General features: G+C 43.2%; 12 protein-coding genes across 12 annotated transcripts; 10 read left to right on the plus strand and 2 right to left on the minus strand.

The window, feature by feature from the left end:
- The first annotated feature begins 992 nt into the window (after nucleotides 1-992).
- Nucleotides 993-1,812, plus strand: K450DRAFT_248687 (uncharacterized protein). Its single transcript, XM_051590267.1, has 5 exons — nucleotides 993-1,041; nucleotides 1,124-1,164; nucleotides 1,238-1,315; nucleotides 1,390-1,584; nucleotides 1,651-1,812. Exons 1-5 carry the CDS (start codon nucleotides 1,009-1,011, stop codon nucleotides 1,676-1,678), a joined length of 375 nt encoding a protein of 124 aa, XP_051443030.1. The 5' UTR covers nucleotides 993-1,008; the 3' UTR covers nucleotides 1,679-1,812.
- A 154-nt stretch (nucleotides 1,813-1,966) lies between these two features.
- K450DRAFT_248692 (uncharacterized protein) lies at nucleotides 1,967-2,910 on the plus strand. Its single transcript, XM_051590268.1, has 3 exons — nucleotides 1,967-2,240; nucleotides 2,358-2,425; nucleotides 2,502-2,910. The coding sequence occupies exons 1-3, from the start codon at nucleotides 2,083-2,085 to the stop codon at nucleotides 2,684-2,686; spliced, it is 411 nt and encodes a 136-aa protein (XP_051443031.1). The 5' UTR covers nucleotides 1,967-2,082; the 3' UTR covers nucleotides 2,687-2,910.
- A 566-nt stretch (nucleotides 2,911-3,476) lies between these two features.
- K450DRAFT_176897 (uncharacterized protein) lies at nucleotides 3,477-4,515 on the plus strand (the record flags this gene model as incomplete). Its single annotated transcript, XM_051584251.1, has 2 exons — nucleotides 3,477-4,370; nucleotides 4,459-4,515. Coding segments are annotated over 2 exons (951 nt in total), but the record flags the coding sequence as incomplete, so codon positions are not given.
- A 1,683-nt stretch (nucleotides 4,516-6,198) lies between these two features.
- Nucleotides 6,199-8,765, plus strand: K450DRAFT_248695 (uncharacterized protein). Its single transcript, XM_051590269.1, has 9 exons — nucleotides 6,199-6,244; nucleotides 6,312-6,466; nucleotides 6,544-6,759; nucleotides 6,827-6,911; nucleotides 6,984-7,108; nucleotides 7,169-7,379; nucleotides 7,466-8,055; nucleotides 8,124-8,160; nucleotides 8,225-8,765. Exons 1-9 carry the CDS (start codon nucleotides 6,238-6,240, stop codon nucleotides 8,575-8,577), a joined length of 1,779 nt encoding a protein of 592 aa, XP_051443033.1. The 5' UTR covers nucleotides 6,199-6,237; the 3' UTR covers nucleotides 8,578-8,765.
- Nucleotides 8,766-10,508: 1,743 nt separating this feature from the next.
- Nucleotides 10,509-12,257, plus strand: K450DRAFT_176855 (uncharacterized protein; the record flags this gene model as incomplete). The annotated part of the gene is made up of 2 exons (XM_051584249.1): nucleotides 10,509-11,218; nucleotides 11,303-12,257. 2 exons carry the CDS (start codon nucleotides 10,509-10,511, stop codon nucleotides 12,255-12,257), a joined length of 1,665 nt encoding a protein of 554 aa, XP_051443034.1.
- A 392-nt stretch (nucleotides 12,258-12,649) lies between these two features.
- On the plus strand, nucleotides 12,650-13,488 carry K450DRAFT_248709 (uncharacterized protein). The gene is made up of 3 exons (XM_051590270.1): nucleotides 12,650-12,825; nucleotides 12,891-12,956; nucleotides 13,022-13,488. The coding sequence occupies exons 1-3, from the start codon at nucleotides 12,706-12,708 to the stop codon at nucleotides 13,160-13,162; spliced, it is 327 nt and encodes a 108-aa protein (XP_051443035.1). The 5' UTR covers nucleotides 12,650-12,705; the 3' UTR covers nucleotides 13,163-13,488.
- K450DRAFT_248711 (uncharacterized protein) lies at nucleotides 13,022-14,123 on the minus strand. The gene is made up of 4 exons (XM_051590271.1): nucleotides 14,053-14,123; nucleotides 13,940-13,993; nucleotides 13,550-13,876; nucleotides 13,022-13,478 (listed from the first exon to the last, which is right to left on the minus strand). Exons 1-4 carry the CDS (start codon nucleotides 14,099-14,101, stop codon nucleotides 13,336-13,338), a joined length of 573 nt encoding a protein of 190 aa, XP_051443036.1. The 5' UTR covers nucleotides 14,102-14,123; the 3' UTR covers nucleotides 13,022-13,335.
- Nucleotides 14,124-14,202: 79 nt separating this feature from the next.
- On the plus strand, nucleotides 14,203-16,104 carry K450DRAFT_248715 (uncharacterized protein). The gene is made up of 7 exons (XM_051590272.1): nucleotides 14,203-14,487; nucleotides 14,555-14,751; nucleotides 14,817-14,854; nucleotides 14,942-15,052; nucleotides 15,107-15,179; nucleotides 15,261-15,839; nucleotides 15,911-16,104. The coding sequence occupies exons 1-7, from the start codon at nucleotides 14,235-14,237 to the stop codon at nucleotides 16,031-16,033; spliced, it is 1,374 nt and encodes a 457-aa protein (XP_051443037.1). The 5' UTR covers nucleotides 14,203-14,234; the 3' UTR covers nucleotides 16,034-16,104.
- A 1-nt stretch (nucleotide 16,105) lies between these two features.
- Nucleotides 16,106-17,920, plus strand: K450DRAFT_248721 (uncharacterized protein). The gene is made up of 7 exons (XM_051590273.1): nucleotides 16,106-16,157; nucleotides 16,228-16,295; nucleotides 16,380-16,487; nucleotides 16,554-16,744; nucleotides 16,853-17,035; nucleotides 17,106-17,424; nucleotides 17,502-17,920. The coding sequence occupies exons 1-7, from the start codon at nucleotides 16,150-16,152 to the stop codon at nucleotides 17,870-17,872; spliced, it is 1,248 nt and encodes a 415-aa protein (XP_051443038.1). The 5' UTR covers nucleotides 16,106-16,149; the 3' UTR covers nucleotides 17,873-17,920.
- Nucleotides 17,921-18,533: 613 nt separating this feature from the next.
- On the plus strand, nucleotides 18,534-20,280 carry K450DRAFT_248728 (uncharacterized protein). Its single transcript, XM_051590274.1, has 2 exons — nucleotides 18,534-19,316; nucleotides 19,412-20,280. The coding sequence occupies exons 1-2, from the start codon at nucleotides 18,582-18,584 to the stop codon at nucleotides 20,066-20,068; spliced, it is 1,392 nt and encodes a 463-aa protein (XP_051443039.1). The 5' UTR covers nucleotides 18,534-18,581; the 3' UTR covers nucleotides 20,069-20,280.
- A 1,472-nt stretch (nucleotides 20,281-21,752) lies between these two features.
- Nucleotides 21,753-23,471, plus strand: K450DRAFT_248729 (uncharacterized protein). The gene is made up of 4 exons (XM_051590275.1): nucleotides 21,753-22,126; nucleotides 22,200-22,456; nucleotides 22,525-22,637; nucleotides 22,722-23,471. Exons 1-4 carry the CDS (start codon nucleotides 21,788-21,790, stop codon nucleotides 23,108-23,110), a joined length of 1,098 nt encoding a protein of 365 aa, XP_051443040.1. The 5' UTR covers nucleotides 21,753-21,787; the 3' UTR covers nucleotides 23,111-23,471.
- K450DRAFT_248735 (uncharacterized protein) lies at nucleotides 23,472-25,567 on the minus strand. Its single transcript, XM_051590276.1, has 3 exons — nucleotides 25,084-25,567; nucleotides 24,850-24,981; nucleotides 23,472-24,750 (listed from the first exon to the last, which is right to left on the minus strand). The coding sequence occupies exons 1-3, from the start codon at nucleotides 25,303-25,305 to the stop codon at nucleotides 23,833-23,835; spliced, it is 1,272 nt and encodes a 423-aa protein (XP_051443041.1). The 5' UTR covers nucleotides 25,306-25,567; the 3' UTR covers nucleotides 23,472-23,832.
- Between the last annotated feature and the right edge of the window lie 119 nt (nucleotides 25,568-25,686).

Consider the following 25,686-nt stretch of genomic DNA (forward strand, 5'->3'; position numbering starts at 1 on the left):
GTATCTTTCATGGTTTCCGGAATGACTAAAAGTAAGTGATTTTACGTTTGAACATCAAATATGATTGCAATGCTAAAGAATAGCTGCTGTAGGCTATAAATGCGTACGTCTCAAAACAATCCGGCGTTAATTGCACAATCCGTATCCTTGCTCGTATTTTTTTTGGAGGACTGGCACTCTGATGGTGAGTACGGCATACATATATGTTTTAATTCAACGTATCTAATCATACACAATCGTAATTAACTTGACGCTCATTATCATAGCTGCAGTTCTCCCGTAATCTGTTAAAAAAAGATGGCCAACCCTTCTTTTTTTGTCATAAACCACCGCGTTTTTTTTTTTTTCCATTTTGTTTTTGTTCCGTAATGTCACCACGTAAGTTTTAACTTCCTATCAGAAGTTCAGATATTTCACAGCACTAATCCTGTTTTCTCTCAAAGGAACTTACTCGCCCCGCCCATCCGAACACGATGCGGCGGCTGGCACCCTGGTTAGGCCAGGAATACCAATGATCCTTCGGAGGAGGGTATGTGTAGTTTCTATGTTTTGCATTTCATTCATTTTCTAACGATTGCCTTTCAAAAACACCTATATCCCCCTATCTTATCTGTGAGTATATCTGTTTGAATCTGTTTATCTTGCCATGCTTAAGTTACTAATGATTTCGAGAATAAATTTTCAGGCTCTCTGCTCTGATATCATGATCTTAATTTATTTTTGTATTGGCGCAAAATAATTGTTAATAAACAGTATCCCAAAGATGAATTGAAAGATAACGACAGTCCTAACTACCAACAAAGATCGTTATATATACTTATCCAAAATCCATATGGCTTATGTGCAGGGCAGATATGACTTTTATGTATCTGCATTTTACACGTACCACTTCTATTTCAAGTAGCATATTCAATTTCAGCGCAAGTGAATGACATCAGAGACTCCAACTGCTTTTCCTCTGCAAGTCAGACTGGCCACGATCTTTGGAGATCCAGTCAATTCGCAATCATGGCATTGGCAGGCAACAACGCAAACGCAAATGTACGTACAACAATCGATATAGTGGCATATTATATAATAACCATCAACCCATTTTGTCTAACGACTTTGATCACGCCTATAGGTACGGTTACCTCCCGAAGTCAATCGAGTCCTCTTTGTCAGGTATGATCGCACAGTCGACTTGTTGAGAAGTCCCTAAGGACCCCACACACTAACATTCACAAATTGGCTGTAGAAATCTACCCTTTAAGATAACGTCAGAAGAGATGTACGATGTATTTGGAAAATATGGTGCTATTCGCCAGATTCGAATGTAAGCTTGTCGTCGGATTGACGGTTGAACGTCCACGAAACCCCACGATCACTCACCATGATTATCATTTGCAGTGGAACGGCGAACGATACTAGAGGAACAGCATTTGTGGTATATGAGGACATTTTCGATGCAAAGACAGCTTGTGACCATTTGCAAGGTTTCAACATCCTTGGTCGATACTTGATTGTACTTTACTACCAACCAAATAAGGTCACGAAGAAAGCCAACCTGCAAAAGAGAGAAGCAGAATTGCAGGAGCTCAAAAGGTTTGTTGTGATTTGATCGCGCGATATTTGTGTCCCAAGAAAACTGAACTGATCCCTCCATTACAGCAAATACGGTGTATCAGATAATGAATGATAGATCTGTGATATTTTTTTCCCCTTCCCTTCCATAATGTAGCATCGCGCGACAAGGTGCAACCTGTAACATAACAAGTTTTTTTTTTTTTTTTCAAACTCATAAATTACTCCTTGTACACGACCCCATTTACTAAATTTAAAAAGCCGTGAAGTGACATCGTTGCGGTGTCATTAGTGCGACTAGGCGTTCGCATGTCGTCGGAGGAACGGAAGTACAGACGATCGATTCCATAGACACTCACGTCAGTGGCATATCATGAACAGTGGTGATTTCCCACACAGGGCCCACAAAATGTATAAAAAAGAAACATAAGAAGTTGGGGATTTAGAGGCCAGATATCATTGTACGCTTCTTTCCTGTTAACCAGTAAATTTTTTTTCGGTGCTGCACCTTGACACAACATGGCCACTCTAAAGACCACAGCATTCATATTTATATACGTATTCAATCTATTCGCCTTCGCCACTGCCTATTTGAATGAGGCTGCTCCGCCATTTACAATCTTGACTCCCAAATCTGGCCAATCTATCAAGAGAGGCTCTAATGTTACCGTCACCTGGTCAGTTTCAAGCTTTGGCATTACCCGTGATGGCGAACGATGCTCTATACCATCTAGCAATCTGCCGACATCAACCTCTTAACAACCTCGCTAACCCAAGTTTCTTTGTGTTTTTAGGCGTATAGAACCATACACCAGGTGGCCTATATATGGGTATGCGGCGGCAAAGTCCGCAAGAACAATAGGTAATGTGCAGCTTCCTTTCACTTGGGATTTGTTTATTTACGTGAGCAGCATCCCATTAATGGTTATGATTGATAGCCGGCTTACTCGATATCAACGCTCGTGGTACCGACCCTTATGTGCGGGAGGTGGATCACAATGTCGCACTGACAGAGGGAAATTACTCATGGGTAGTAGGAGATGATGTAATGCCTGGAGAGTATCGCTTTGGACTTGGCTTTTATCGACATGAAGCCTCGCCTATATTCACTGTCGTTGACTAAGTCCATCTTTGTTAAAAGGAAAGGAAATCTAGTTGTTCTATATAGTCATGCCATGTATGGTTGTAAATAGTAGAAAAAAAAGAAAAAGGATTACAATATATTCCCCCCTCATTCTCGATATTTTGCAACGGTGTTAATTCCTGGCACAAGGGAAATTATTTTTTTGACGTTTTCATCTCTTCCTGCTGTTACCTTTATTATAGTATTTTTTTTGCGCTAAGATGAATTACAAGTCATTAATTCGCTCTTCGACTATTGAACTGTATGAATTGATCAAAGTACAGGTAGTTGACATTGCAATTGTCCAATTTTACCGCAAATAATAATTTGTATACCGGTAGGGACAGTAATTAGCAATACAGCGCAAAATATATAACATCTACCATTGTAGATTTTTTTTCATCTGGTTTGGTGCTATATTTTTCTTTACAACAACTACTATTTTCTCTTACACACTAAGCAAATGCGTTTATTCTTCTTAGCCCTCGGTATCACATCAGCGATATCACTCAGTTATGCTTCTCCTATCATAGATCATGATTATGGCTTTGGCCATCGTTTAGGACCCAGATCAAAATCACAATTTCGAAAAATAGCTCTGAAAAGGATTCAACCGGCTGTTCAAGCGCCAGGCATCTCATCATCGGACAACGTCAATCATTTCCACAAGCTTGCTGTCATTAAACAAAAACAAAAGTCGTACATGGGAGGAACTGGTAAGTGAAGCATTGCTACTGGAAGAAATACGAGTAAAGCGTATACATCATTTTTACTAAATGATATAAAAGGTTATTATGGAGAAATAACTATCGGCGAGCCTCCACAGCCATTTAATGTTGTGTTCGACACAGGAAGTTCAGATTTATGGGTAATAGCAGAGGAATGCATAACGGAAACTGCATGCCATAACCATCGTCGATTCATTAGCAGTTCGTCTAAAACCTTGGTCACCAGTGACGACTCTTTCCAAATACAATATGGAAGTGGAGCAGTTGCAGGAGAAATCGGATACGATACAGTGACACTCTCCGGAATGCAGCTACGAAATCAAACATTTGCTATGGCATCGACTGTGTCAGAACAATTTGCGATATCCCCCTTTGATGGAATATTAGGTCTAGGATTTTCTTCCATTAGTACATCAGGAGAACAAACACCGATTCAAAACATGATTGCCAATAACCTATTGGACGAACCGTTATTTGCCATCTATGCAACCGAGAAAGGTGGAGAGATCGATTTCGGGGCCATCGATCAATCTCGACTCCAAGGTGGCGAGGTGGTGTACAGCCCGGTAATAGAGAAAGGCTACTGGACTATCGAGATGGAACAATTCGGCATCAACAACGAGAGAGTTGGAGACAGCAGACGGGTGGTGGTGGATACTGGCACAAGTCTCATCGTTGCACCAGTGGTAGACGCAGAGGCCATCCATGAGTTGATCCCTGGAGCGGTTGCCATTGGTGACTCTACTTATACCATACCCTGTTCGCTTAAAACCTCGGATATCGAGGTCCAGTTTAAGATCAGCGGAAATGTTTTCAGACTAAAAGCATCAGATTTTATAATGCGTCCTATTGATACCAAGAGGGTGATGTGCCAATCCGGTATTTCTGCTCTAGACTTCAACCAAAATGTCCCAACATGGGTTTTCGGTGATGTGTTCTTCCGCAAGTATTACACGGTAAGTAGGACTAATGCGTTCGAACGCTACCAGATCTGTGAAATTAGTAACTAATTATTATTATTTTCTTTTTTTCATGACACTCTAGATATTTGATATTGGACGCTCTCGTGTAGGATTCGCACTCGGTGGGCCGGGAAAATGAGGTTTCTTTTGGTGCGCGGTGCAATATAACGTCACACTTTGAGCAGGTCATCTATTAAAACGATATTTTTGAAGGGTAATATCTTCGTAGCATCCTTCCTGTTAAACTTATCATTATAGATTTAGCATTTAAATAGAGTAGCCTATGTACGCCAGTGGCCTTCAAAAGTTTCTAGCAAATTAAACAGTTTACGCTTGAATGAGAAATCTGATCTTTTATAGGAAGAGGAGTTTGTTTGCGCGCAAATAATGACCGAGTGTCTCCTTCGACTTTAAAGTTGCGACCTGCGGACTACATAATTGACCTGAAAAATATTTGTCCAAAAAATAAGCCATTAATATTTCAACATGCGCGTAAAAATGACACTCATTTTTTTTAGCGTGGCCTATTTTTTGAACAATGCATTATATCCCATATATTTTTACTCCCAAAATTATCTTCTTATAAATAAGCCGTTCGCCATATAACTGATACCGGTACTTTAGCGCAGTACTGTCAACCGAGCGGTGGTAGAGGGATGAATTTACGCATTGTGGGATCACGTCCCCAGCTGTCCCACGTTGATGACAGTGTCTGGTTGAGAATGATGTTACTAGTGTTGGCCTGGAGTAGTCCGAGCCAACTCGGGTATTAAATATGCGGGCACCGCCAAAGTCTAGCAATAGAGCATGGAAAACCGCAAGCATTGTTCGGCAAGCAGATGGCACGTCTAAGTGGATCGCAGTTGGAACGCCACAGTGGTCGTGGAGACTACCCCTTGTTTTGCATTTTTGAGTGTCGAAAGCAAAATGCGAGCAACTGTATAGGACTACAGCAAAGATGCCTCAGATGATTTAGGTTGTTTGCTTTTGACGCCTTCATGGCAACTTAGCTTGGTCGGGAGAAGTCACCTAATGATTGCGCGTTATGGGCTTTTTTGGAGACGGCGAAGAAAAAGATCTGATATGAAGCCTATGTTACAATGTGAAGGCACTGACTGGCATGTTGCATAGTGACCGAGAATGCTACCTCTTAATCGGTATCTATCGTGGCTACTGTTACATGGCTACCCCGGTCCTACGTATGACCGAAGCGGACATCTGCCGCAGCGTGTGTAGAGAAAGCTCATGTACGGCTTGCAAAAGGCCGCAGTAATTGAGCACAAAGTACCGTCCACCCAGTCTCTACCCGTAATTCAGCCATAAAGTTTTACAGGTGAGCTACCCGCTACATAACGACCATTCTCAGGTAAACCTATCGTCAAGCTTTTGCAAGAAAGGCAATTTCGGCTGTGATTAATCCGACCAGTGCTTTTGTTGTTAACGCCGCGCTACACATATTTCGTTTTGTCGTGCCTACAAAAAACAATCTGTCAGAAAAACTAAAGCAATTTGTTAACCTGACTAAGCTCAAGTTCGCGGTTTCATTCTAAGACTTGGTGCTGGCTGGGATATATCACCCGGTACATTCAGGTACCGTGAATTGGCGGATTTCAGAAATTAAGGTAGCCGATACAATGGATCATGCTATTCCACTACATGCAGCATATCTTTCTACACGAATGAGGTACCTTTAGCGATACGACTCTGTCTCAATCAAATGGATTTGTGGTAAAATTTGTGTATGTGTTCATGTGTTGGTGAATGACGCAATGTCTCAGAACTATAAATTTCCAGCCGAAGGGATTGCCAATCTCGAAAATTCGGGAGCTCGAGCACACTTTCTTACAGTAACCTTTTAGAAATGACAGGTAAATGGCTGTCAACATTTGTCACTTCAGGCTTTTCCCAAATAACCCATATGCGACTTTCTTCTAGAACTCTACAGAGCTCACCATGGTTACGAGGCGCAAAGAGAAGACGAACTTTCCTTCACTGAAGGCGAGGAAGTTAGAATTACCAACAGTGACGACGCCGAATGGTGGGAAGTCGAAAAAGTAGACGGCGGAAGCAAAGGATGGGTTCCCAGTAACGTAAGGATTGTGCTGTGCTGTAAACTCGTACGTGGTTGTATATATTGAACCTTCAATTCACGTTCTTTCGACTTCAGTTCTTTACAAAGGCGGATACGGCGCTTAATCCCGAGCAAGGCAAAAATAACACCGGGTCATCTACCGTTTTAGCTTCCGTTTTGGAGGATTATGAAGCTGCAAGTCACGAAGAACTGTCGCTTTGGAAGGGTGGTATAGTCTCGGTTGACGACCAGTCTGACGATGAGTGGTGGCATGGGGACTTGAACGGAAAGAAGGGCCTGTTCCCGAAAAGGGTAAATACGATTATCCGTGTCAAGATCATTTGAGCGTCCGGCAAACTGAAGCAAATTTCTTTACTAGAACGTAAAGGTGATTGAATCCAAGAATGAAGAGGAGACTGCATCAGAAGGAGAATCTGAACAAGCAGCTACCAGTAAACCGAAAAGTACGCATCAATGTAAATTTGTGTAAGACTATCTTGGTAGTGGAGAGCGTTAACAATCTATTCATTCAACAGACGCATTCAGGTTGGCTGCTTACGGCGTTAAACAAGGCGGTATTGGAGCTGTGATGGCCGGAGGATTTCCCTTGCTGAAGAAAACAGGCAAACGGCCTGATTCTGCTACTGAGCAGCAACCTCCGGTATGTATATTAGCCGTGCCCAAGCAATTTATTTCAGCTCGATAACTAATCCACTTCAAGCCACTGACTAGAGGCCAGTCAATAAGTCGGCCACCGTCCACCACTAAGCCAGATGTTGCTCTGCCACATCCCCCAACAAAAAAGCCAGCCACACCCACCAGTACGCCAAGTACGCCAAATACCACAAGCAGCGTTCCCGAAGAAGCTGGCGATGCTGTCGCTCAGCCAAAAAAAGCTATCGTAATTAATAGCTATTCCGCTACAGGAGATGGTAAAGTGAATGGCGTACTGCCTCAAGTTGTAAAGATCACAAAGGACATATTGTAACACCTGAGCTGACCCTTGTTCATTGCATAGATGAAATATCTCTGATAGCGGGAGAATATGTTAGCATTTTGGACAGAAATGTCGATGCAGGCTGGTGGAGAGGTGCAAACGAACGCGATGAAACTGGATTGTTCCCTACCAATTTCGTCAAAGAAATTGATGAAGAGCCACCGTTGCGACCAAGAAGAGCTCGACCCCCAACCGTGAAAACAACCGATAGTCCTCCCTCTGAACCGCTAGCGTCGCCTTCGCTTGCCAGACCACCACCTGTTCCAGGATCTCGCCCTCAATCTCTCTTCTCAAATAGGCAGTCTGTGGGCCAAGACACACTACCCACTGTTGGAAGTCCACAGTCTCCTGTAAAGCCTGTTCTTCCATCCGTACCCCCGCCTCGAAGACCTGTGTCCACTCCAGATACTTCGCGCTCACCGACCAAACCCAGGCCGGTATCAATGAGCATGCGATCCCCTGACCTTCCTCCTCCATCGCCGCAGCATGACAGGTCGTCTTTTATGCATCCTAGTCGCCCATCGCGACCAGTACCCACGCCAAGGATGGATTCCAGTGAAACGAGAGCGGATGCGCTTGCCAAACCACCGCTGCAAAGAAGCCCTTCAAAGGTATATCGCGTGGATAGAGCTGTTTGCTCAGTTACGTTTTTTACTAATTTTCACTACTACCAATCTAGATTGAGCCGCTACAGCGTACACCCTCTGAAATTGAAGGTATGTGGGGATAAATCTGGTTGATCTTGCGATATTCAATCATCTCACCGTTCCGTATTAATAGTCGCACCATTACCGCCTTCGCGCGCTGGACGTGCATCTATGCCACCTCTCGCTCGCCCCCCTGTCCCACCAGTTCCAACGAATGGTGATGGTCCAGTGAAAGGCTTGGGAATCAAACCTCGGTCGATGACCGCTCATCAGGATCAAGAACAACAAGATGTTTCTGTTATTTTCCCAGCTGGGAAACCCTCACCTCCAGTTGATGACGGTGTCAACGATAAAATCCACCAGCTTATAGAAGATGCAGTATCCGGTATCAGAGTCGAGTTTATGGAGGCTCTAGAGCAGGAGAGATCAGAAGTGCTACGCTTGCGTGCCGAGCTGGAGGACCTACGTAAACGACTGGACGTTTGAAGCATGTCCACTAAACAACTATTTCCCCCAATTTTGACCCTTCTGTATCAATATGTTCTTTTCACATTCCTTCTAATCTCGCATAATGCGACTTTCAACGAACGAACTAACTTCTTCATCCCAGAAAAAGAGCCTGTTAGCATATATAAATAAATAATTACGTGTATTTCTGTAGTGTCCATTGATGGCGGAGAAATCCTATACGCGTTGGGGAATTTTTTGGCTCAAAAATTATACGTTTTCCTTATTCAAGACGCGAATTAACCATTAACTTGACGAACATGCTCCAATGAAAAATAATTACGCGCAGCAATTAGCATGGTTCGAAAAAGAAGAGCAGCCTCGTTTAGTGATGGAAATACAAAAGCCTTCCAGCGCTACAGTATCTCACTATGCCTCCTTCAAACCAGCCCCCGTAGTGTCGAGGACATTGTCTAAGGATCCAGACCCGCCATCACTAAGCACCTCGAAGGACACATCAGCAGTGGACAGGGAGCCATTAGATAACATTGAGAACAGGCAGCCACTTCAACGAGTTGCTGCAATGGGTATGTGCCTTCAACATGTCATAGCATACCTTAACTGCTCAGGTGAATTGAACTAACTAAGAGAAAACAGGATCAGCAAGCAATGCCTCTATGGCAGCACACGCGGAGTCTCCTTTTGGCAGCCAACCTCTTGCTCGAAAGCGTACATATGACCGTTCTGATATGGACGAAGGTGTCATTGACCTTACCACGTCCGCATTAAAGAACAAAAAGCTAAGCTTAGCCAAGAAGAAGACGTCACCTATAAAGAAACATACCTCCAGTTATCTGCCAGGAACGCATAGCGATGATGACTTTCAAAACACTACGTTTGCAAATCATAATCGAGACACATCGTCAAATACATCTTCTTACACAGTGGCTGCCGCAGTCACAACAGCTTCACCTGGTCATCACCAGCAGGGTAGCTACAGCGATGACAGCTTTGCTGATATGTTCCCAATTGAAACAGATGCAATGGTAAGTTATTCGCCGCTAAAGCATAAGAAATTGGGATTATACTTCAACGTTCCAGCCCGTAATCAATCTGATCTATGTAGAACAATATTCAAGACGACATGTTCGACGTTGGAATATTCGATGTTACTAATGATGAACTCATGATGCTTGACGAACCACCGCCATCATTCGTCCGGAAGTCGCCAAAGGCAACCTATGTAAACCGGATTGACAAGAAGGTTAGTGATGTACTGTTTATAGACGTTCTCGTTTGCCGACCCCTCGGTGCAGAATATGTAATGTCTGATATTTTTACTACTTTTAGCCGGTAAAGGATCCTAAAGTGGAATTGGAGGAATTGGAACGAGAAAAGAACTCTATCAACGAAGAACTGGTGCAATTGATGCTGCAATCAAATGATCAATTGAACAAAGATCGTATAAATAACTTGTCGGCTAGAAGGTAGTAGCTTGTCTTTCAACGGTATCAAAAAAAACACCGAATACTTATGACTGCATTGTTTTCAGAAACCAAGTACTTGGAAGGATTGAAGAGCTATCGAATCCCAGCCCAGCTAGTTCCAACCAAGGCACACTTACTGCGGTAAATTCAACCCTATCGAATGACACAGAGCGTAAGAAAGACATCGTTGAAACGAATATCGTGTCACTACCAACCACCAATACGGAAGAGAGGATTGAAATAACTGACACGCAAGAATCACATTACGAAACAGGGAGTCTCACCCTCAGAAGCGAGTGGGATACAGATGATATTGATACCGATATGTTTATTCAATCGTTGGACGAGGTGGAGAGTGCATATACCAGTTCTAAAATCCAACAGGACAACAATATTAACCATAGTAGCTACCAGACCAGTAACTACCAGCAGAATAGTATTCATCAGCAGAGCAGCTCATCATCAAGTAGCCATCGAACCCACATGTATCCCGCAAGTCAAGAGCAAGAGACATACCAGTCGCATTCACAGGAAACGTACGAGTGGTCTACCGAGGTTCGAAAGGCATTGACACAAATCTTCAAACTTCAGGAGTTCCGATCAAATCAACTTGATGCGATTAACACGACTCTAAGCGGAAATGATGTGTTTGTGCTCATGCCCACTGGTGGCGGTAAAAGTCTCTGCTATCAGCTACCTGCCGTCATAGCGAAAGGAGTGACAAAAGGTGTCACCATTGTCGTTTCACCACTGCTCTCATTGATGAAGGACCAGGTCTCCCACTTACTTCAAAAGGGTATTGCTGCCGTATGCTTCAATGGATCAATGGAACCACAGACAAGATCATGGGCTTTTTCAGAATTGGCCAAGAACCCTCCTCCAACCAAACTAGTCTACGTGACACCTGAGCTACTTAGCAAATCTGGCCAATTCCAAAATACTGTGCGATCGCTCCATAACCGAAAATTCTTGGCGAGATTTGTCATTGATGAGGCTCATTGTGTCTCCCAATGGGGGCACGATTTTCGCCCCGATTACAAGCTTCTAGGAAACCTCAAACAGACGTATGCAAACATTCCATTCATGGCACTAACCGCAACGGCCAATGACAAGGTCAAGGAAGACGTCTTACACAATTTGAATATGCGAGGATGCAAGGTAATCAAGCAGAGTTTCAACAGGGCCAACCTAAAGTAAGATTGCCAAAATCACTCCATAGATTAAATTACAAGCAACCCATGACTATAAGAGTAACCTGACATTTCAATCAATGCTAGATACGAAATCGTACCCAAGAACCCACGAAACATGGCGCAGAGTATTCATGAATTCGTTACCAATGGCTATCGAAATGCATCTGGCATTATTTATTGCACTGCACGAAAGCAATGCGAAGACCTCGCTCTGAAGCTTCGAAAAGAGTTCAATCTACGAGCGAAACACTATCATGCGGCGCTTGATCCAGTAGATCGTGATCGAGTACAACAAGAGTGGCAAGATGGATCCGTCCAAATCATTGTAGCTACCATTGCCTTCGGTATGGGTATCGACAAAGCCGATGTTCGATTCGTCATTCATTGCTCCCTACCATCCTCTTTAGAAGGGTACTACCAAGAAACAGGTCGCGCTGGTCGTGACGGTTCGGTTGCCATGTGTAGATTATATTATTCTTATAGAGATAAGATGACGATCGAATACTTTATCGACAACGGTGATGGTGACTGGCAACAGAAGGAGCGACAACGCCATAATTTACGGATGATGATTCAGTTTTGTGAAAACCTGACAGATTGCCGACGACAGCAAGTGTTGGGCTACTTTGGCGAAAAGTTTGATGCTACAATGTGTAATAAGACTTGCGACAATTGTATGGCGAACGCAACGTTGTCCTTTGAGTACCGGGATGTCACCGAGACGACAAAGACGATATTGGCCCTGGTACGAGAGCTTCAAGTGAATAAGGTGACGTTGATTCAAGTGGTCGATATCTTTCGAGGCACCGCCACCAAATTCCTGCAGAGCCGTGGAATTAGTGACCTTGTACCTGGTATTGGTGCCGGAAAAGCATTATCGAAAACCGACTGTGAAAGAATTTTTAAGCATTTGATCCTTAAAGAAGTCCTCGCTGAGCGATGCGAAACAAATGCTCAAGGCTTCGTCATGGCCTATCTTCAGGTCAGTACCAATAGAAAGGCATTGTGTATGGAAAATCTGGCTCATTTAACATGCTGATGAGACAATTCTTGAACGTAGATTGGAAAAGAAGCTCGAGGTGTCGACATGAATACTACAAGAGTAACCATTCCCTTCAGCTTTGCAAACGTAATTCATGGTAGTGGATATTGTCTTAATTACCCAAGTCATTTAGTCTAATGCCCTTTGCTATTACCAGACCTCCACTGCTCCAAAGCGCAAACCGACTGCGGGCGTACCAGGACCCAATGCCCGAGCGACTAAACAAGGGAAGACTTCCTCTATGCCTAGATTACCAAAGCGAGGTGCATCGTCTGCTTCCATGTCCTCTGCATCCACCAATGGTCAATCGGTTTTCCAAGAAAGTGTAATGAGCCCTTCTTTGTTATCCCCCATGCCTCCAACAGCAGCACCCAGTAACAGAGGACCGTCAAGAAAAGCTACAGCAAGTGCGACTACTGTGAATTTAAGTCGTTATCAGTCGGATATGGGTTGGTCGGGTGGCTCAGCCATACAAGCTGGAAGGCAGCAGCAAAGCAATGAAAGTCAGCAAATCAAAGACATCAAGGTCAAATGCCTTCAAGAAATGAAAGAAAAACGGAGACAGGTAAAGAAGACAATGCTTTTTAATGGCCTTCGTATACGTATTGACATGTTTTGGGGATTCTTTAGCTTGTGATATCTCAACGTTTAGCTCGTCCATCGACTGTGTTCACGGACACACAACTAAAAATGATGGTATGTGCTATGTTTCCCACTCGATATTCTCCTCTTATCACTGCTAACATCTCTTAATGACACAGGCACAGCGTTTACCAACCAACATGCTCCAGTTCCTTCAAATTGATCCAGACAACATTACCGACGACAAGTTTGAACGCTATGGATCCATTTTTCTTAATATTTGTAAGGATCATGCCGCCATGGTGCAATCGTTGCAGTAATAAATATTGTAATATAGAAATTCCTTCTGTGCATATCTGTCTCATACCCTTGGTTGCTTCCATTTTCCTGGATATAAATGTTTTATTTTCATCAGTTGGGTTTGAGAACAATATTACAAATACTGTTTCAAGCCTCATCGATAATACAGCCATCTCCAAAAAGAGCTTATCCTTCATTCCTGTGTGGTCTCTTGGTTACTACCTTGAGGGTTGACCTGCCGTCCCATCACCTCTAACATAATTTGGTTGCACATCTTTGCATATGGGTTCTCATTTACTGTAATTGATTTTGCGATTGGGTTTCCGAACTTAGCGCCTGGTGTCCAAGTACAAGTTAATATTCCATCCTACCAAACCACTGATTTACATCGGCCCCTTCAAACCTACCTCGCTCGAAATCAGCTTGTGCTCCTTCTAGATTGCCTTGTTGCTTCCTGATAATGGCTCTCTGGGTATATGCTTGTCTTAGTACCTTGGGCTGACCAACGCCGTGTTTCATGGCTTGCTCAAGATCAGTCACTGCGCTTTCTAAATCGTTTTTCAGTCGATACACTTGAGCTCGGTTGTTGTAGACGGATGCGTAATAATCACATATTGTGATGGCTTGTGTGAGCTTTTCCAACGCTTCGTCGAGTTTTTCTTCCTCAGCGAGCTTGACTCCTTGGGCTTCCAGTTCCTGGACTTGTGTAAGAATATCTGTGGGTATTTCTCTAGCTAATAGTCAAAGGGTTAGTCCAAAAAATCTTTCGATGTGAGCCGGTTCGTCACACTCCTTACCACCCGTTGTGTCTACGGTATCTGATACGGCTTCTAGCGGTAACCCCTGGGCCTCTGTTTAAGTCAGTTAGCTTTCCAGCAGAGGGGTTGACTGAGATCTATTTGATATATACCTGGATTGAACACTAGTTCTAAGATAGCGTCGTCTGAAATATTTGTCATAATGCAAAGGAGAACAAAGGTGGAAAGAAGGGCACACAAAGTGCGTGAGAAATTTAAGCTGGGTGCTGTTCAAAGTTTGTCCGGCCATCGGGGTTCCATTTCCCAAGAACTCTCTTAACACCCATTTCACCCAATGGGCAATTTCACCTTCAGTGAAGGAGGCAACTGGTCTCCTGAAGGTCTTGCTCTCATCTTCCTCATTGTATATGTACTCATTGGCCGTATTGCTAAATACTATGCATTCGAGTCCAATGCACATATCTTTCGGACACGGCCCGTGGTTCAGGTCGTGGTCATGGGCGACATTGGAAGGTCCCCTCGAATGCAGTATCATGCCTTATCGCTAGTCGATGCAGGCTGTCAAGTGGACTTTATAGGATACAACGGTGAGGGTCGAATGTGGCGTTTGTCTTTACTTCCCCCACTAGACTGACAATGCTTTGCTGCCAACAGAAACATCTCCAATTGCACGCGTGCTCACTAATAGAATGATCAAAATCCGGCCTTTGAGACAGGCATGGTCGGTACCTGAAGGAAAGCCCAAGATCTTGTATTTGTTATGGGCACCGTTTAAAGCCTTGTTCGTCGCACTTCAACTGCTATGGATCATGGGCGGAGTCACTCAATACCCCGATTTCATCTTTATGCAAGTAAGTATAATCTTATCTCTAGAGGGACGCAACCTGTTTGCACTAACGATAGAAACTCTTGGTAGAACCCACCCTCCATCCCAACACTTGCTATTGCACAATTCATTTCCTGGACTCGTAATGCATGGCTTATCATTGACTGGCACAACTTTGGCTACTCAATGCTAGCCATGAAGTTTGGTAAAGACCACAAAGTCGTTCAATTTGCTAAATGGTACGAGCAAAAGTTTGGCCACAAAGCCTATGCTCACCTCACTGTCACCGACAAAATGAAGGCTGAGCTGACGAGCTGGGGCGTAAAGTAAGTCGAAAAGATTGTTTCCAAATGTTTGGCTGTCTTCTAATCTTTTCACAGAGGCAAGCTCATCACGTTCAGAGATCGGCCACCGACCCACTTTTCAAGATTGACAATAGAACGCCAACATGAGGTTAGTCATTGGTTGGTTAGTATTACAGTAAAGACCCGTATCGTTCATACTGACCTCTGCCCCGATGTTTTAACTCCATAGCTGCTGACAAGACTCAAGCTGGAAGATGTCATCAGGTCTCAATCCTTAAACGCAGACGAATTCATTGGAACCATGCCCGCCCAGTCCACTTTGATAACGCAAAAGGAAGACGGAACTGTAAGATACAGAGAGGATAGAATTCAATTGATTGTATCCTCCACGTCCTGGACAGAAGATGAAGACTTCCAGATTTTACTGGACGCCATTTTGCAATATGAAACGAACGCTCTTGACCAGCCCACTTCTCTTTATCCAAGATTATTGTTCGTCATCACTGGAAAGGGACCATTGAAATCCTACTATGAAGAAAAAATCTCTAAGCTGTCACTGAAACGAACCCGCATCATCACGGCTTGGTTGGAGGCTGTCGATTACCCTCTCTTCTTAGGAACAGCGGATCTAGGAGTGTCTCTTCATAAAAGTACCAGTGGAATGGACCTGCCTATGAAAGTGGTTGATATGTACGGATCTGGATTACCAGTTTGTGCTGTATCATTTGATTGCTTGGACGAACTTGTTCATCATGGAGTGAATGGCATGGTGTTCAAGAATAGTAGCGAGCTTGCTGATGAATTCGAGGTAAGGAATGGTTGGTGTGGCAGAATGATAGCTGAGAATTCTACTGAAATCCCCTGGCCAAACCAAATTAGGAACTCTTTGTCAAGAATAGCAGCAAGTTGCAAGAGCTTGCAAAAAACGTTCAAGACGAGTATCGCAATCAAAGCTGGGAGAATCAATGGAAAGAACATCTACCACAGTTGTTTGTGGATTGACATGGATTATTTTTTAAACTGTAATAAAGCCCTCAACCGTATTTAATTGGGATCGCGTCCACAAAAGTAGGTGACTGCCAGCGTGCGCCGTGAACCTTGTTCTTTTTACATTCAACATGAGCTGGTACAACCAACTTCCATTGACCTGATCCGTACTCTTTATCCTTCACTAATCACAATGTTCAATGTTCTAGGAAGGGTATGAGCAAAGCTATCTCGCGGTTACCGCACCAGGTAATGGCGAGCAAAAGCAAAGGCGAAGGTAAACGACCAAGCCCGCATTTTGTCACAAAAAACCACCGCCAACTCTCCTTTAATGCTTGCTTTTTTATAACTCACATTGCAGTGACAAAGGACTTGGAATTTGAAGAGTACGAAAAGAGGTTTTTAACTGTTCAGAAGCAAGCGGATACTCTCTTGGCAGACGCACAGGCGTTCCGCGACGGTGTTGCAGGTCAGTTCAACTACGCAACGGAGAACCAAAGTGAGGCTCGTACTAATATGTGAGCCATGGAAACAGCTATGCTTTCACACCAAATTATATTCTCTCAGAGTTTGACTCCCTTATATCAACCTACCATGGGAGTGCCGGAACCAGAGGATGGAATCAACAGGCGAAGACAAACCCAACTGTCGCACAGCGCAACGAAAGCTGCTGAAGATTATGAGGCTTGCATGCAAGCTTGCAAGGATGAGCTTACACCAGAAATTGTAAGAATCTCCTCCTCTATCTTTCATGTCGTGGGTGAAAAAGTGTTGAACCCTGCCGGAGTAATATTTTACTAATGAAATCCACAAACGCCTCGAATGTATTCGTAGGATAATCTGGACCATACCGTCATACAGCCAGTTGTCAATCTGCGTGAGATTATGCGACAAATCGTCAAGACCATTACCAAACGACATCACAAAATGGTAGACTATGATAGATTTCGATCTAATTTGACGAAACTGCAGAGCAAGGCGGAAAAAAGCATCAGTGATGAAAAGCAAATATTCAAGGTGGGTTTGGATCAATGCTAATGTATAGAGCCTATCTCGCTTCGCTCACTAGAACTCGTTGATGCTGCAGCTGGAAAGTCAATTGGAAACAGCTACCCAGGACTTCAATTTCTTGAACGACATGTTGAAGGAACAGCTACCGTATTTCCTCCAATTGAGATCTCATTTTATCGATCCTATATTTCAAGCGTTTTACAGTCTCCAAGTCAAGATCTATTTGTCCATGTGGCAGCGTATTCACCAAGTTGTCGAAGAAAACCCCGGACATTTTGAAACCGTTCAATACAGCATTCAGGATGGATACCAGGCAAGGCAGCAAAATTTCAATGCGCGTGAGGTGCTTGAACAAACGGAGTTGCTCGAGAAAAGCGGTAAATCGTGGAGAGGAGGTATGTGATTGATCAACATGTATCGGCAAATATAGGTATCTTTTAAAATAATACTTTTGTTCATTGTAAAAAAAAAGCAACTGGAACGTCCGGCAAAATGTCGCTACAGGAACGAGCAGCAATGAAGAAGGAGGGCAATAATGCACCAAGCATTTCTCGAACGTATTCCCAAAGCTCCAACGGTTCTCTGCCGCCGCCATCTTACGCTGCATCGCCCAACTATACCACTCAAGGTCCTCCTCCACCTCTTCCTCGAAAGCCGTCGTCACCAGCGGGCAACTATGTCACGGCATTGTACGATTACCACGCGCAAGCTGATGGTGACTTGAGTTTTGCAGCCGGAGATAGGATTCTAGTCATAGACAGAAAAGGTCCAGATGAATGGTGGACTGGAACTTTCAATGGTGCTCAAGGCGTTTTTCCTGGCAACTACGTAGAAAGTGCCTAGGTGTAACATGCTATTAATAAAGTACACTATTATCAAATTACAGATGGGTTGTATTTGTAGTGTTGAGCTGTATATCTGGCTGAGGTTGTAGAGAACGGGACACATTGAAGAAATCTCGGCCGCAACAAGTCACAGCGCTGAAGCTCAAAAAAAATTTTTTTTTTCTCTTCCAGCAGTATAAATTAATGCTTGCAGCAGACTTCTTGTCCACAACAGGTTTTTTCCACAAGGTATGTTACACTCTTTTATTTTACACACGTTGATAGTAGACGACCTCTATGATGATTGAAGATTAGTCTTTCCGAAGTGGTTTTCCAAGAGAAATACCTAATTGTAGACAGATATTTCGCCCCTATCTGATCAGTTGCTCGTTCTATCAACCTGTCTTACCATTCCCCTACCATACCGTTTACTAACGTTCACATTTCCGTATAGGTTGTTATATATCATTTCTTGTTCTATACCATTTTGTGAAGGAGTACCTTGAGCTTTTTACTATCAAAATAATAAAATAATGAATGTCATCATTGATGTTTACAAAGTGAATTACTCACCCGGAATATTTATTCAGTGAAACATAAGATTGTTTTGGATTACTCGTGAGCGAGCCGTTATGACAAGGATAAAAATGCCGGTAGCTTGCAAGCTGGATCGCGAGGGTCTTTGCAAAACTTGTTGGTCTTTTTGGTTGTCAGTCTTTTTTTTTTTCATGGCGAGCAGCGTAATCGGTGAAGATATCGTTCGGTTGATATTTGAAAGCTTGGATGATATACCACCAGCCAACAGTCCGCGACCATTGACAGTAGACGTACATGATATTCGTCGACGGAACGCTTTCTTCTTCAATTGCGCACTGACAAGTCGATTGTTCAGTCAATACAGCTTCCCATTCTTATACCGAATCATCTCTGTTGATCAACTATCCAGCCAACGAAAATTGGCGATTCTCGAGCTTTTACGAGAATCATTGAAGAAACATGGACATTATGTATGGTGGTTTACCACTGGAAGTGTCGGCCTTGGTGGATTTGACGTTGTTCGCGAACTACTACCACTCTTACCCAATGTCAAGGTGCTTAATATCTGCCGAAATCTCTCGGGTCTGCAAAGCATTTTACGCTCGGCCAAATACGTTGAGCGACTAGCGTTTGGAATTGAAAGCGATGCCGACAGGGCCAGCCTTATCAACCGCATCATGCCAAGTCGACTTATTCAACCACGCGTCGTCATGTCGACGTGCACCACACTGGAATTGGATTGGACGATCATCGACGCTGAAATTTTTAAAATCCTGGATATGTTCCCTAATATGAAATACCTAACTTTTGGAAGCAGCTGTAAATTTAGAACCGAGTTTTTACCTGTCAGTGATGCTGAACTACGAGACGAACTGGTGGTTGCAGAAAGTGTATTATGCAGATTAGACCGGATAACTTTTGGCATGGTTAGTTTTTGTGTTGGTGCAAGCAACGCATACAGGCATGAATCTTTTGAGATGCTGTGTTCAATTATCCTCTAATTATACCGTCCACGTTGCAGATCTTATCGGAAAAGCTTCATATGCTTTTACCATTATGTGGCAACCTCAAGGCAATCGATATTCGGTTTGTTCGCCTCATCTCTAAAGACTCTGTTCGTCTATTGACAACGCATTGCAAAGAACTAGTAGAGTTTTCATTTTACACCAGTAGCATCGACAAAGAAGCCATTGAAGAATTAATCCTTCGACCCCCCAAGCGTCTCAAGTCACTGAGTATGAAGTACCTGTCCTACAACGTCACCGGGACACTTCTCGAGATGGTATCGGCTCAACCATCTGTAACAAGCCATAATTTGGTCAGCATCTCCCTGTTTGGAATGGTGCCACCGTCTTTGGATGCGTTATGCGCACTTTCGAATTTGTTACCCAACATCCAGCACTTGGGGTTCATTATGAAGGTTGATTATACTGCAAGAGAACTTGGTCGAGCGCTTGCTGGTTTCAAGCACTTGGAGAGCGTACACATTCGGCGACCACTGTTTTTTGAAGCGAGCGTTCATCCTGAAAGTAATGAACGACACGAGCAACTTATAAGCGAGTTGGCGGACCTATTACCTAATATTGGCCACATCAAATGCTTCGAGCTGGCGCTCACAAGATCGTGTCACGGAGACTCAAAATCTGTGACCAAGACCCTGCAGATGGAAGCAAAGTAAGATGTTTTCCGGCAATGTCTCACAACGAAAATCCATCACTCTGAAATGCTTTCGTCGTAACCTTGTGGCTGTACCTTAAAATATTTCTCTTATTATAACACACACGCTCACATGGCTCCATTCTGCAGAGCAAGCAATTGTTCAACGCTGATTTGAACCACAACTTTTTTTTTTTTTAGCACCCAGCCAGCCTTTTAAAAATTAGTTATTGTATACATCGTAGTTCCAAAGAAGTATAAAAAAAATGTATAGCTAAAAGTCTTCCGAGTGCCGTTCAAGTGGGTAGAATGACTGGTATTGAAAACGGAAACATGGTTTATTGTGAAACCTTCAATTCGTCGTATTTAATATCAACTTGCACGGAAGGGTAGGATGTCGAAGTTGGCAACCATTCGCCAAATCAGTTTTCGGCAAACTTCATGTAAAAAGGTACGCTGTGTTTCATACTCCTCATCTCCGCCCGCCGTTCTTCACATAGACATAAAAAGTTCACTTTGACGTAAGTTCACCCAGATTTGCGCACACAGAACGCCGGAAATTCCGTCGGACCTCGATCCCAATTGCTGGGTCATCTGGAGTAAGCAATTGGTTTGGTCCGTTTTAACGATAGAGTGAGCTAATAGTTGATGTGAGCGTTCAAAACGTGTATACACCAGGGCGATAGAACATTCAGATTCGACGCCAAAAGAAGCACAAGATGTGGGCTGTTATGCAAGGTAGCATGTATCAATGTCCTGGTTGTTTCGGCGCTCATCTTCCGTTCATTTCTAAAAAAAGACTTCCTTCACCTTCTTGTTCATGACCAAAAAGCTTCCGATTCCATCTACGAACAGTTGCAGCTTTATTTTCCAAGACGTGAAATTAAGCGTGGACATAAAGAAGTTCAACTTTTTCCGAAGTACCCTTGACGTCACGTAATTACTCATCGTATACGCTTACCACATCATAATGCAGGACTTGTCCCGCACGTCCGCCCGCCCTCTGGGAGAACTGTGTATGAGTAACGTCATCTTGATTGTACAGAGTAATTGATGATGATAACGGATTTTTTTACACAGCCCTGTGTTTCCATTCTCTCTCCATGGTGAAGTGTAATGGAGTTATGCTTGTAGCATTTTTTATTTTTTTTTATTTTTATATCGCGATGCTTCAGTGCAGTGCCACGCGAGCATTCTCAGCTCATTGTTAGAATCTAGCCAGCGAGAATTATAGACGGAGTCCGTTCAAGGACGGAATCCCGGCAGCCACCCACCTTTTTGTCATGCTTATAGAAAGACTGTAATTCAAATTGGTGGAAATAAGGCTGTTACAGAAAAAAAAAACCCATTTTTTACAAGCCAGATAATTTGATCGGTCATTCTAAAAATGATGACCAATTCATTATAGAGCCTATCTTTTGAGGATTTCTATACAGCTTGGTAAAATCAGTGGGGGGTGTTCATCCTAAGATGATCCATGAAGAGGTGGAATGAACAGAACAGTTCCTTAAGACTGGGATGACGAGTACAAGTACGACACGGAGAACAACGTGGATTCGGAGTGATAAAGTGCATTATTGGAGGAACAAATCAAACGGCTCCAAAATGGAAGCCAGCCCTCTTGGATTATTTTATCAATGCCGCATTTAGTTCTTGTGCAGCTGCGCAATCACTTTAGGTTTTTATTTTTTTTATTTTCTATATTTTTCTAATTACACTTTCTTTCTTTGTTGTAAACATCATGGGCAATCAAGCAAGCAAAGTCATTGAAAAAACAAAGGAAAAGAAGGAGAAGAGAAAAGTTCGAAGACGTTCAACCATCTCAGTGAGCACCCAATCGCAGGCATCTCTCCACTTCACGCCAGCCAGTCCAACGCGCGCAAATTACGATTGGCTTGAGACATCTGCACCTCCTTCCATGTCTTCATCGGTGTCGACGTCCAATGCACCCACCGTTTCCAGCACAGGTTCCCAGCAACGTCGACGGTCTGTCAGCGACTTTTTTGCAAAGAGAAAACAAAGCTTGAAAACCACCATTTCGCAGGACGAATATAAAGAAAATGATAGATTGCAGCGTTTGGTGAGTTTTTTATTTTTATTGCATGAATGAGATGGTTGTTTTCCCAAAAAAACTTATATATTCGTGATCGTAGCATTATTTGCTCAAGAGTGCTCGCAAAGGAAATTTTTCGGCTCCCATTCAAGTCGAAGGTGACTTTACAATCTTAGACCTAGGCTGTGGAGGTGGAATATGGAGTTTGGAAATGGCGGCTCAGTACCCTTCTGCACGCGTGCTTGCCGTTGATATGAAAGCACCGCAAACACTTCACTACTCTCCCAAGAATTTGGAGTGCAGAGTCATGGACATTACTGAACCATGGCAGGGCATTCCAGACAACTCCATTGATTAGTAAGTTTTTCGGTCCTATTTATCCAACACTGGGTGTCTGAACTCAAATTGTTAACCTCCTCTTGCAGTATCTTCCAAAGAAATATGGGTCAACTCATCAATACCGACAAGTGGGAGTGTATATTTAGCGAAATGTATCGTACCTTGAAACCAGGAGGATTTATCGAACTTTTTGAACCAGGTACGCGTGGGGGTGCCCATCATTTCTCGAATTATTTTTTGTATGGGTGTAATCATTAATTCATTTCATTTCATTACAACTTAGACCTGTATCACCATAATCCTGGTCCTGTTCAACAAGCATTTGATAGTTTCCTTAAGACGCAATGTGATGATGGCGGGGTTGACTTCGCTTTGGCTGAAGCTATGCCAGAAAGAATTGAAAAGGCCGGATTTACCGAACTTACTACGCGTCTGCTCGACTTGCCAGTGGGAGAGTGGCCTTCTGACCCTGAACTCAAGCAATTTGGATTCATTAATAAGGAGGTTCAGCGCGCTCTACTCAAGAACATGAAAGCATTCTATATTTCACACTGGGGTATCTCTGGTGAGGATTATGACTTGGCATCCCAGGAAGTCATGGAGGAGTTTGAAGAATATCATGGGTTTTCTCGTTTCACCTGTTGGATCGCAACTAAACCTACAACCGCATAGAACCAATATTTCTCATAATTACGCCGCCCCCCAATTTTTTTTTTTTTTTTTATATATTATTACACCTTGACCTGTAACTTAGCTCTCATAACATAGAATATCCATAGATTGAACGTAGATACCCATTAGATACACATTACTAGTCTTCCAACTTTAAACCTACTGCAAAAACCCCCTATCCGTTCCTTTAAGTTACTAAGATCCAATTAACACACATTAAAATTTTGTTATACCTATGCTCAACTAAACCAGGAGTTTTTCTAGAACTTGTGGGGGGATTTATTGTTGAAGGTCAAAAAGACCATGAGGATGACTTAGTAATGCTTAGAAAAGTTACCATAGAGATGAGAAGGGAAGGGGAGAGGGAGGTAGATGTGGAAGAGGAGAAAAAGGGAAATGATACCGCCGTAAACGGTTGAATCAAGAGCCTTGGAGCCCAACATCACACTCAGATGTAGAGAAGAAAAAAATATGCTATTTTAAATATTACTTTTCTGTATGAATTCTGCATGAAGGGGAAATAAAATAAGAAAAAAAAAATAATTGGGAGCCATATAGAGATGTCTTGGATCACTCAGTGGGTGGTTTTATGAGTTGAGTTTAGTATTGAGGCAAGACTTGGTACAAAAATTGTGACAAGTGATGTGCTGAAGCACGTTGGAGCAATTCACTTTGGACATGTGCATCGATTTCCTGTGTGGGGGGTAGAGGGGAGATGTCAGTTAGGAGAAGGAGTGGGGAGGCAACGAAACCTGTTGTGAACAACTTACATAGAGAACATCTCTTGCAGAGGGTCTGGTTCGTGGGTCTTCTTCAAGAAGCCAAGCAACCAACCCGCGCATGTACATGGTGGGATAGCTGTAGGTGAATGTAGGAGAGGGTTCACTAAGAACAACATCGAAGAGTTCTTCTTCATCCTTGATCAGATAATGAGGAGGAACTCGATCCATCATTTCAATGATGGTGATACCAAGTGACCACATGTCAATTCTCTCGTTATAATATTGCTCACGAATCACCTCAGGGGCCATCCATTTGCTTGTGCCAAGACGATCCCGATGTCGCTTATTGGTACGGGCGGAAAGACCAAAGTCAGCCAGCTTTACTTCGCCATTCCAGCCCAGTAGCAAGTTTTCACATTTGACATCACGATGAAGGAATCCCTTGTCGTGAAGGAAAGCAAGTGCTTTGAGGGTTTCAGTTGTGATATAGACAACATAGGCTTCTGGTATGCCTCGTTGGCAAAGTACGGAAAATACTGAGCAACGCATAAGATCCATAGCCATCCAGACATCGTTCTTCCACACAGATACTTCGCGAAGACGAATCAAATTTTGATGTCCAGTAGCCATAATGCGAAGTTCACGTAAGATGGCTGCACGGTATTCTCGATCAGGGTCCAGACGACAGCGCTTGATGGCCAGTTGCAGATTATTTCGCTTGCGATGTGTGGCTCGTACAACGGATCCATTGACACCAGTTCCAATTTCGCTGAAACCTTGATACAATGAACGTGGGTCGGTTGATGCTACGGCAAATTTGGGTAATGCCTTTCGAATTCTTGCTTCGAAATCATTTTTACGAACCACAGGTTCCAGGGTTGGAATGGTGGCATGAGCGCTAGGAGGGTACCATGGACGCTATAGGGTCAGATGAGAGACAAACAATGGGGGGGGGGTTTTAAGTATAATGGCCTTGTCAGCATGAATACGCCTGTTTGAAATTCTTTTTATCTATACCTTTGATACATTTTTGCTTGGATTGTACGCTCTCAATGTAGTGGCCAATTCCGATGGCATCAAGGCAGGCTTCAAGAAAGCTTTACCAAGAATATCCGGAATTTCGCAGTTACCTGGTGGTCTCCAGATTTCCTAGAAAACATCATATTGGTTAGGGACAAACAATTCGCAACACTTGGGGTAAAAGAAAAACAAGATGATCACGGAAAGCAATCAGCTGATAAAGATATTAACCTGTTTGAGATGAGATCCGGAAGAATTCGTGCTTCTAGAAAGTGAAGCTGTGTGTTTTAATGATCCAGTAGTGCATCGACGCTGTGCCTTGGCATCTACTCCGGAGAGCTGGGATGTGGTGGACGGTTCGCTTTTTGACTGCCGCATACTTTGTCGGCCATGCTGGCTAGATTGGATATTTCCAAGAGACGACTGTTTTCTTAAGTTTGTTCCAGACAACATTGGCTATGACAGAAACACGTTTCGTCAAAAGTGAAAATTATATATAAAGAGAAAAAAACAAAAGGGCGAAGAAAAGCAAAGAGCAAAGTGATACGCAGAGAGAATATAAAAAGGAAAAAAAAAGTGTTAGATAAGGTAACGCATCATCAGGAAGGGGGTAGCATCGATCCAAAAGTGACACTCACGCTGCGAAGAATTGAGACACTCTCAGGGTCAAGGTTGATCATGAGAAGGGCAACAGTAGAAAAGGAGGGGACGAAAGGAAAGGAAAAAGATGAATAAGGAGGTTAAGGATTGTCCTGTTTGAGTAAGGGCCGGATGAAATTTGGCTGAAGGATGGGAAGGGGGGAAGCGCTGTTATTTTCTGAGTAACAGCGTGGT

The sequence above is a fragment of the Umbelopsis ramanniana genome (assembly GCF_025399195.1).
Source record: "Umbelopsis ramanniana AG unplaced genomic scaffold K450scaffold_42, whole genome shotgun sequence".
NCBI classification, from domain to species: domain Eukaryota; kingdom Fungi; phylum Mucoromycota; class Umbelopsidomycetes; order Umbelopsidales; family Umbelopsidaceae; genus Umbelopsis; species Umbelopsis ramanniana.

Coding starts and splice junctions, on each gene's coding strand:
- K450DRAFT_248687 (XM_051590267.1), top strand. CDS start 1,009: ATGGCATTGGCAGGCAACAACGCAAACGCAAAT. Junction 1,165..1,237: donor AATCGAGTCCTCTTTGTCAG/GTATGATCGCAC, acceptor AATTGGCTGTAG/AAATCTACCCTTTAAGATAA. Junction 1,585..1,650: donor GAATTGCAGGAGCTCAAAAG/GTTTGTTGTGAT, acceptor CCTCCATTACAG/CAAATACGGTGTATCAGATA.
- K450DRAFT_248692 (XM_051590268.1), top strand. CDS start 2,083: ATGGCCACTCTAAAGACCACAGCATTCATATTTATATACGTATTCAAT. Junction 2,241..2,357: donor TCTAATGTTACCGTCACCTG/GTCAGTTTCAAG, acceptor TTGTGTTTTTAG/GCGTATAGAACCATACACCA. Junction 2,426..2,501: donor AAAGTCCGCAAGAACAATAG/GTAATGTGCAGC, acceptor TATGATTGATAG/CCGGCTTACTCGATATCAAC.
- K450DRAFT_248695 (XM_051590269.1), top strand. Junction 6,912..6,983: donor AGCTACCAGTAAACCGAAAA/GTACGCATCAAT, acceptor TTCATTCAACAG/ACGCATTCAGGTTGGCTGCT. Junction 7,109..7,168: donor CTACTGAGCAGCAACCTCCG/GTATGTATATTA, acceptor ATCCACTTCAAG/CCACTGACTAGAGGCCAGTC.
- K450DRAFT_248709 (XM_051590270.1), top strand. CDS start 12,706: ATGGGTTGGTCGGGTGGCTCAGCCATACAAGCTGGAAGGCAGCAGCAA. Junction 12,826..12,890: donor TGAAAGAAAAACGGAGACAG/GTAAAGAAGACA, acceptor GGGATTCTTTAG/CTTGTGATATCTCAACGTTT. Junction 12,957..13,021: donor ACACACAACTAAAAATGATG/GTATGTGCTATG, acceptor TTAATGACACAG/GCACAGCGTTTACCAACCAA.
- K450DRAFT_248711 (XM_051590271.1), bottom strand. CDS start 14,101: ATGACAAATATTTCAGACGACGCTATCTTAGAACTAGTGTTCAATCCA. Junction 13,994..14,052: donor AGAACTAGTGTTCAATCCAG/GTATATATCAAA, acceptor TGACTTAAACAG/AGGCCCAGGGGTTACCGCTA. Junction 13,479..13,549: donor ACAAGCTGATTTCGAGCGAG/GTAGGTTTGAAG, acceptor CTTGGACACCAG/GCGCTAAGTTCGGAAACCCA.
- K450DRAFT_248715 (XM_051590272.1), top strand. CDS start 14,235: ATGGGCAATTTCACCTTCAGTGAAGGAGGCAACTGGTCTCCTGAAGGT. Junction 14,488..14,554: donor GGACTTTATAGGATACAACG/GTGAGGGTCGAA, acceptor TGCTGCCAACAG/AAACATCTCCAATTGCACGC. Junction 15,053..15,106: donor CTGACGAGCTGGGGCGTAAA/GTAAGTCGAAAA, acceptor ATCTTTTCACAG/AGGCAAGCTCATCACGTTCA.
- K450DRAFT_248721 (XM_051590273.1), top strand. Junction 16,488..16,553: donor GTTCCGCGACGGTGTTGCAG/GTCAGTTCAACT, acceptor CCATGGAAACAG/CTATGCTTTCACACCAAATT. Junction 17,425..17,501: donor CGGTAAATCGTGGAGAGGAG/GTATGTGATTGA, acceptor GTAAAAAAAAAG/CAACTGGAACGTCCGGCAAA.
- K450DRAFT_248728 (XM_051590274.1), top strand. CDS start 18,582: ATGGCGAGCAGCGTAATCGGTGAAGATATCGTTCGGTTGATATTTGAA. Junction 19,317..19,411: donor ACCGGATAACTTTTGGCATG/GTTAGTTTTTGT, acceptor TCCACGTTGCAG/ATCTTATCGGAAAAGCTTCA.
- K450DRAFT_248729 (XM_051590275.1), top strand. CDS start 21,788: ATGGGCAATCAAGCAAGCAAAGTCATTGAAAAAACAAAGGAAAAGAAG. Junction 22,127..22,199: donor ATGATAGATTGCAGCGTTTG/GTGAGTTTTTTA, acceptor TCGTGATCGTAG/CATTATTTGCTCAAGAGTGC. Junction 22,638..22,721: donor TATCGAACTTTTTGAACCAG/GTACGCGTGGGG, acceptor ATTACAACTTAG/ACCTGTATCACCATAATCCT.
- K450DRAFT_248735 (XM_051590276.1), bottom strand. CDS start 25,305: ATGTTGTCTGGAACAAACTTAAGAAAACAGTCGTCTCTTGGAAATATC. Junction 24,982..25,083: donor CCGGATCTCATCTCAAACAG/GTTAATATCTTT, acceptor GATGTTTTCTAG/GAAATCTGGAGACCACCAGG. Junction 24,751..24,849: donor CAAGCAAAAATGTATCAAAG/GTATAGATAAAA, acceptor CTGACCCTATAG/CGTCCATGGTACCCTCCTAG.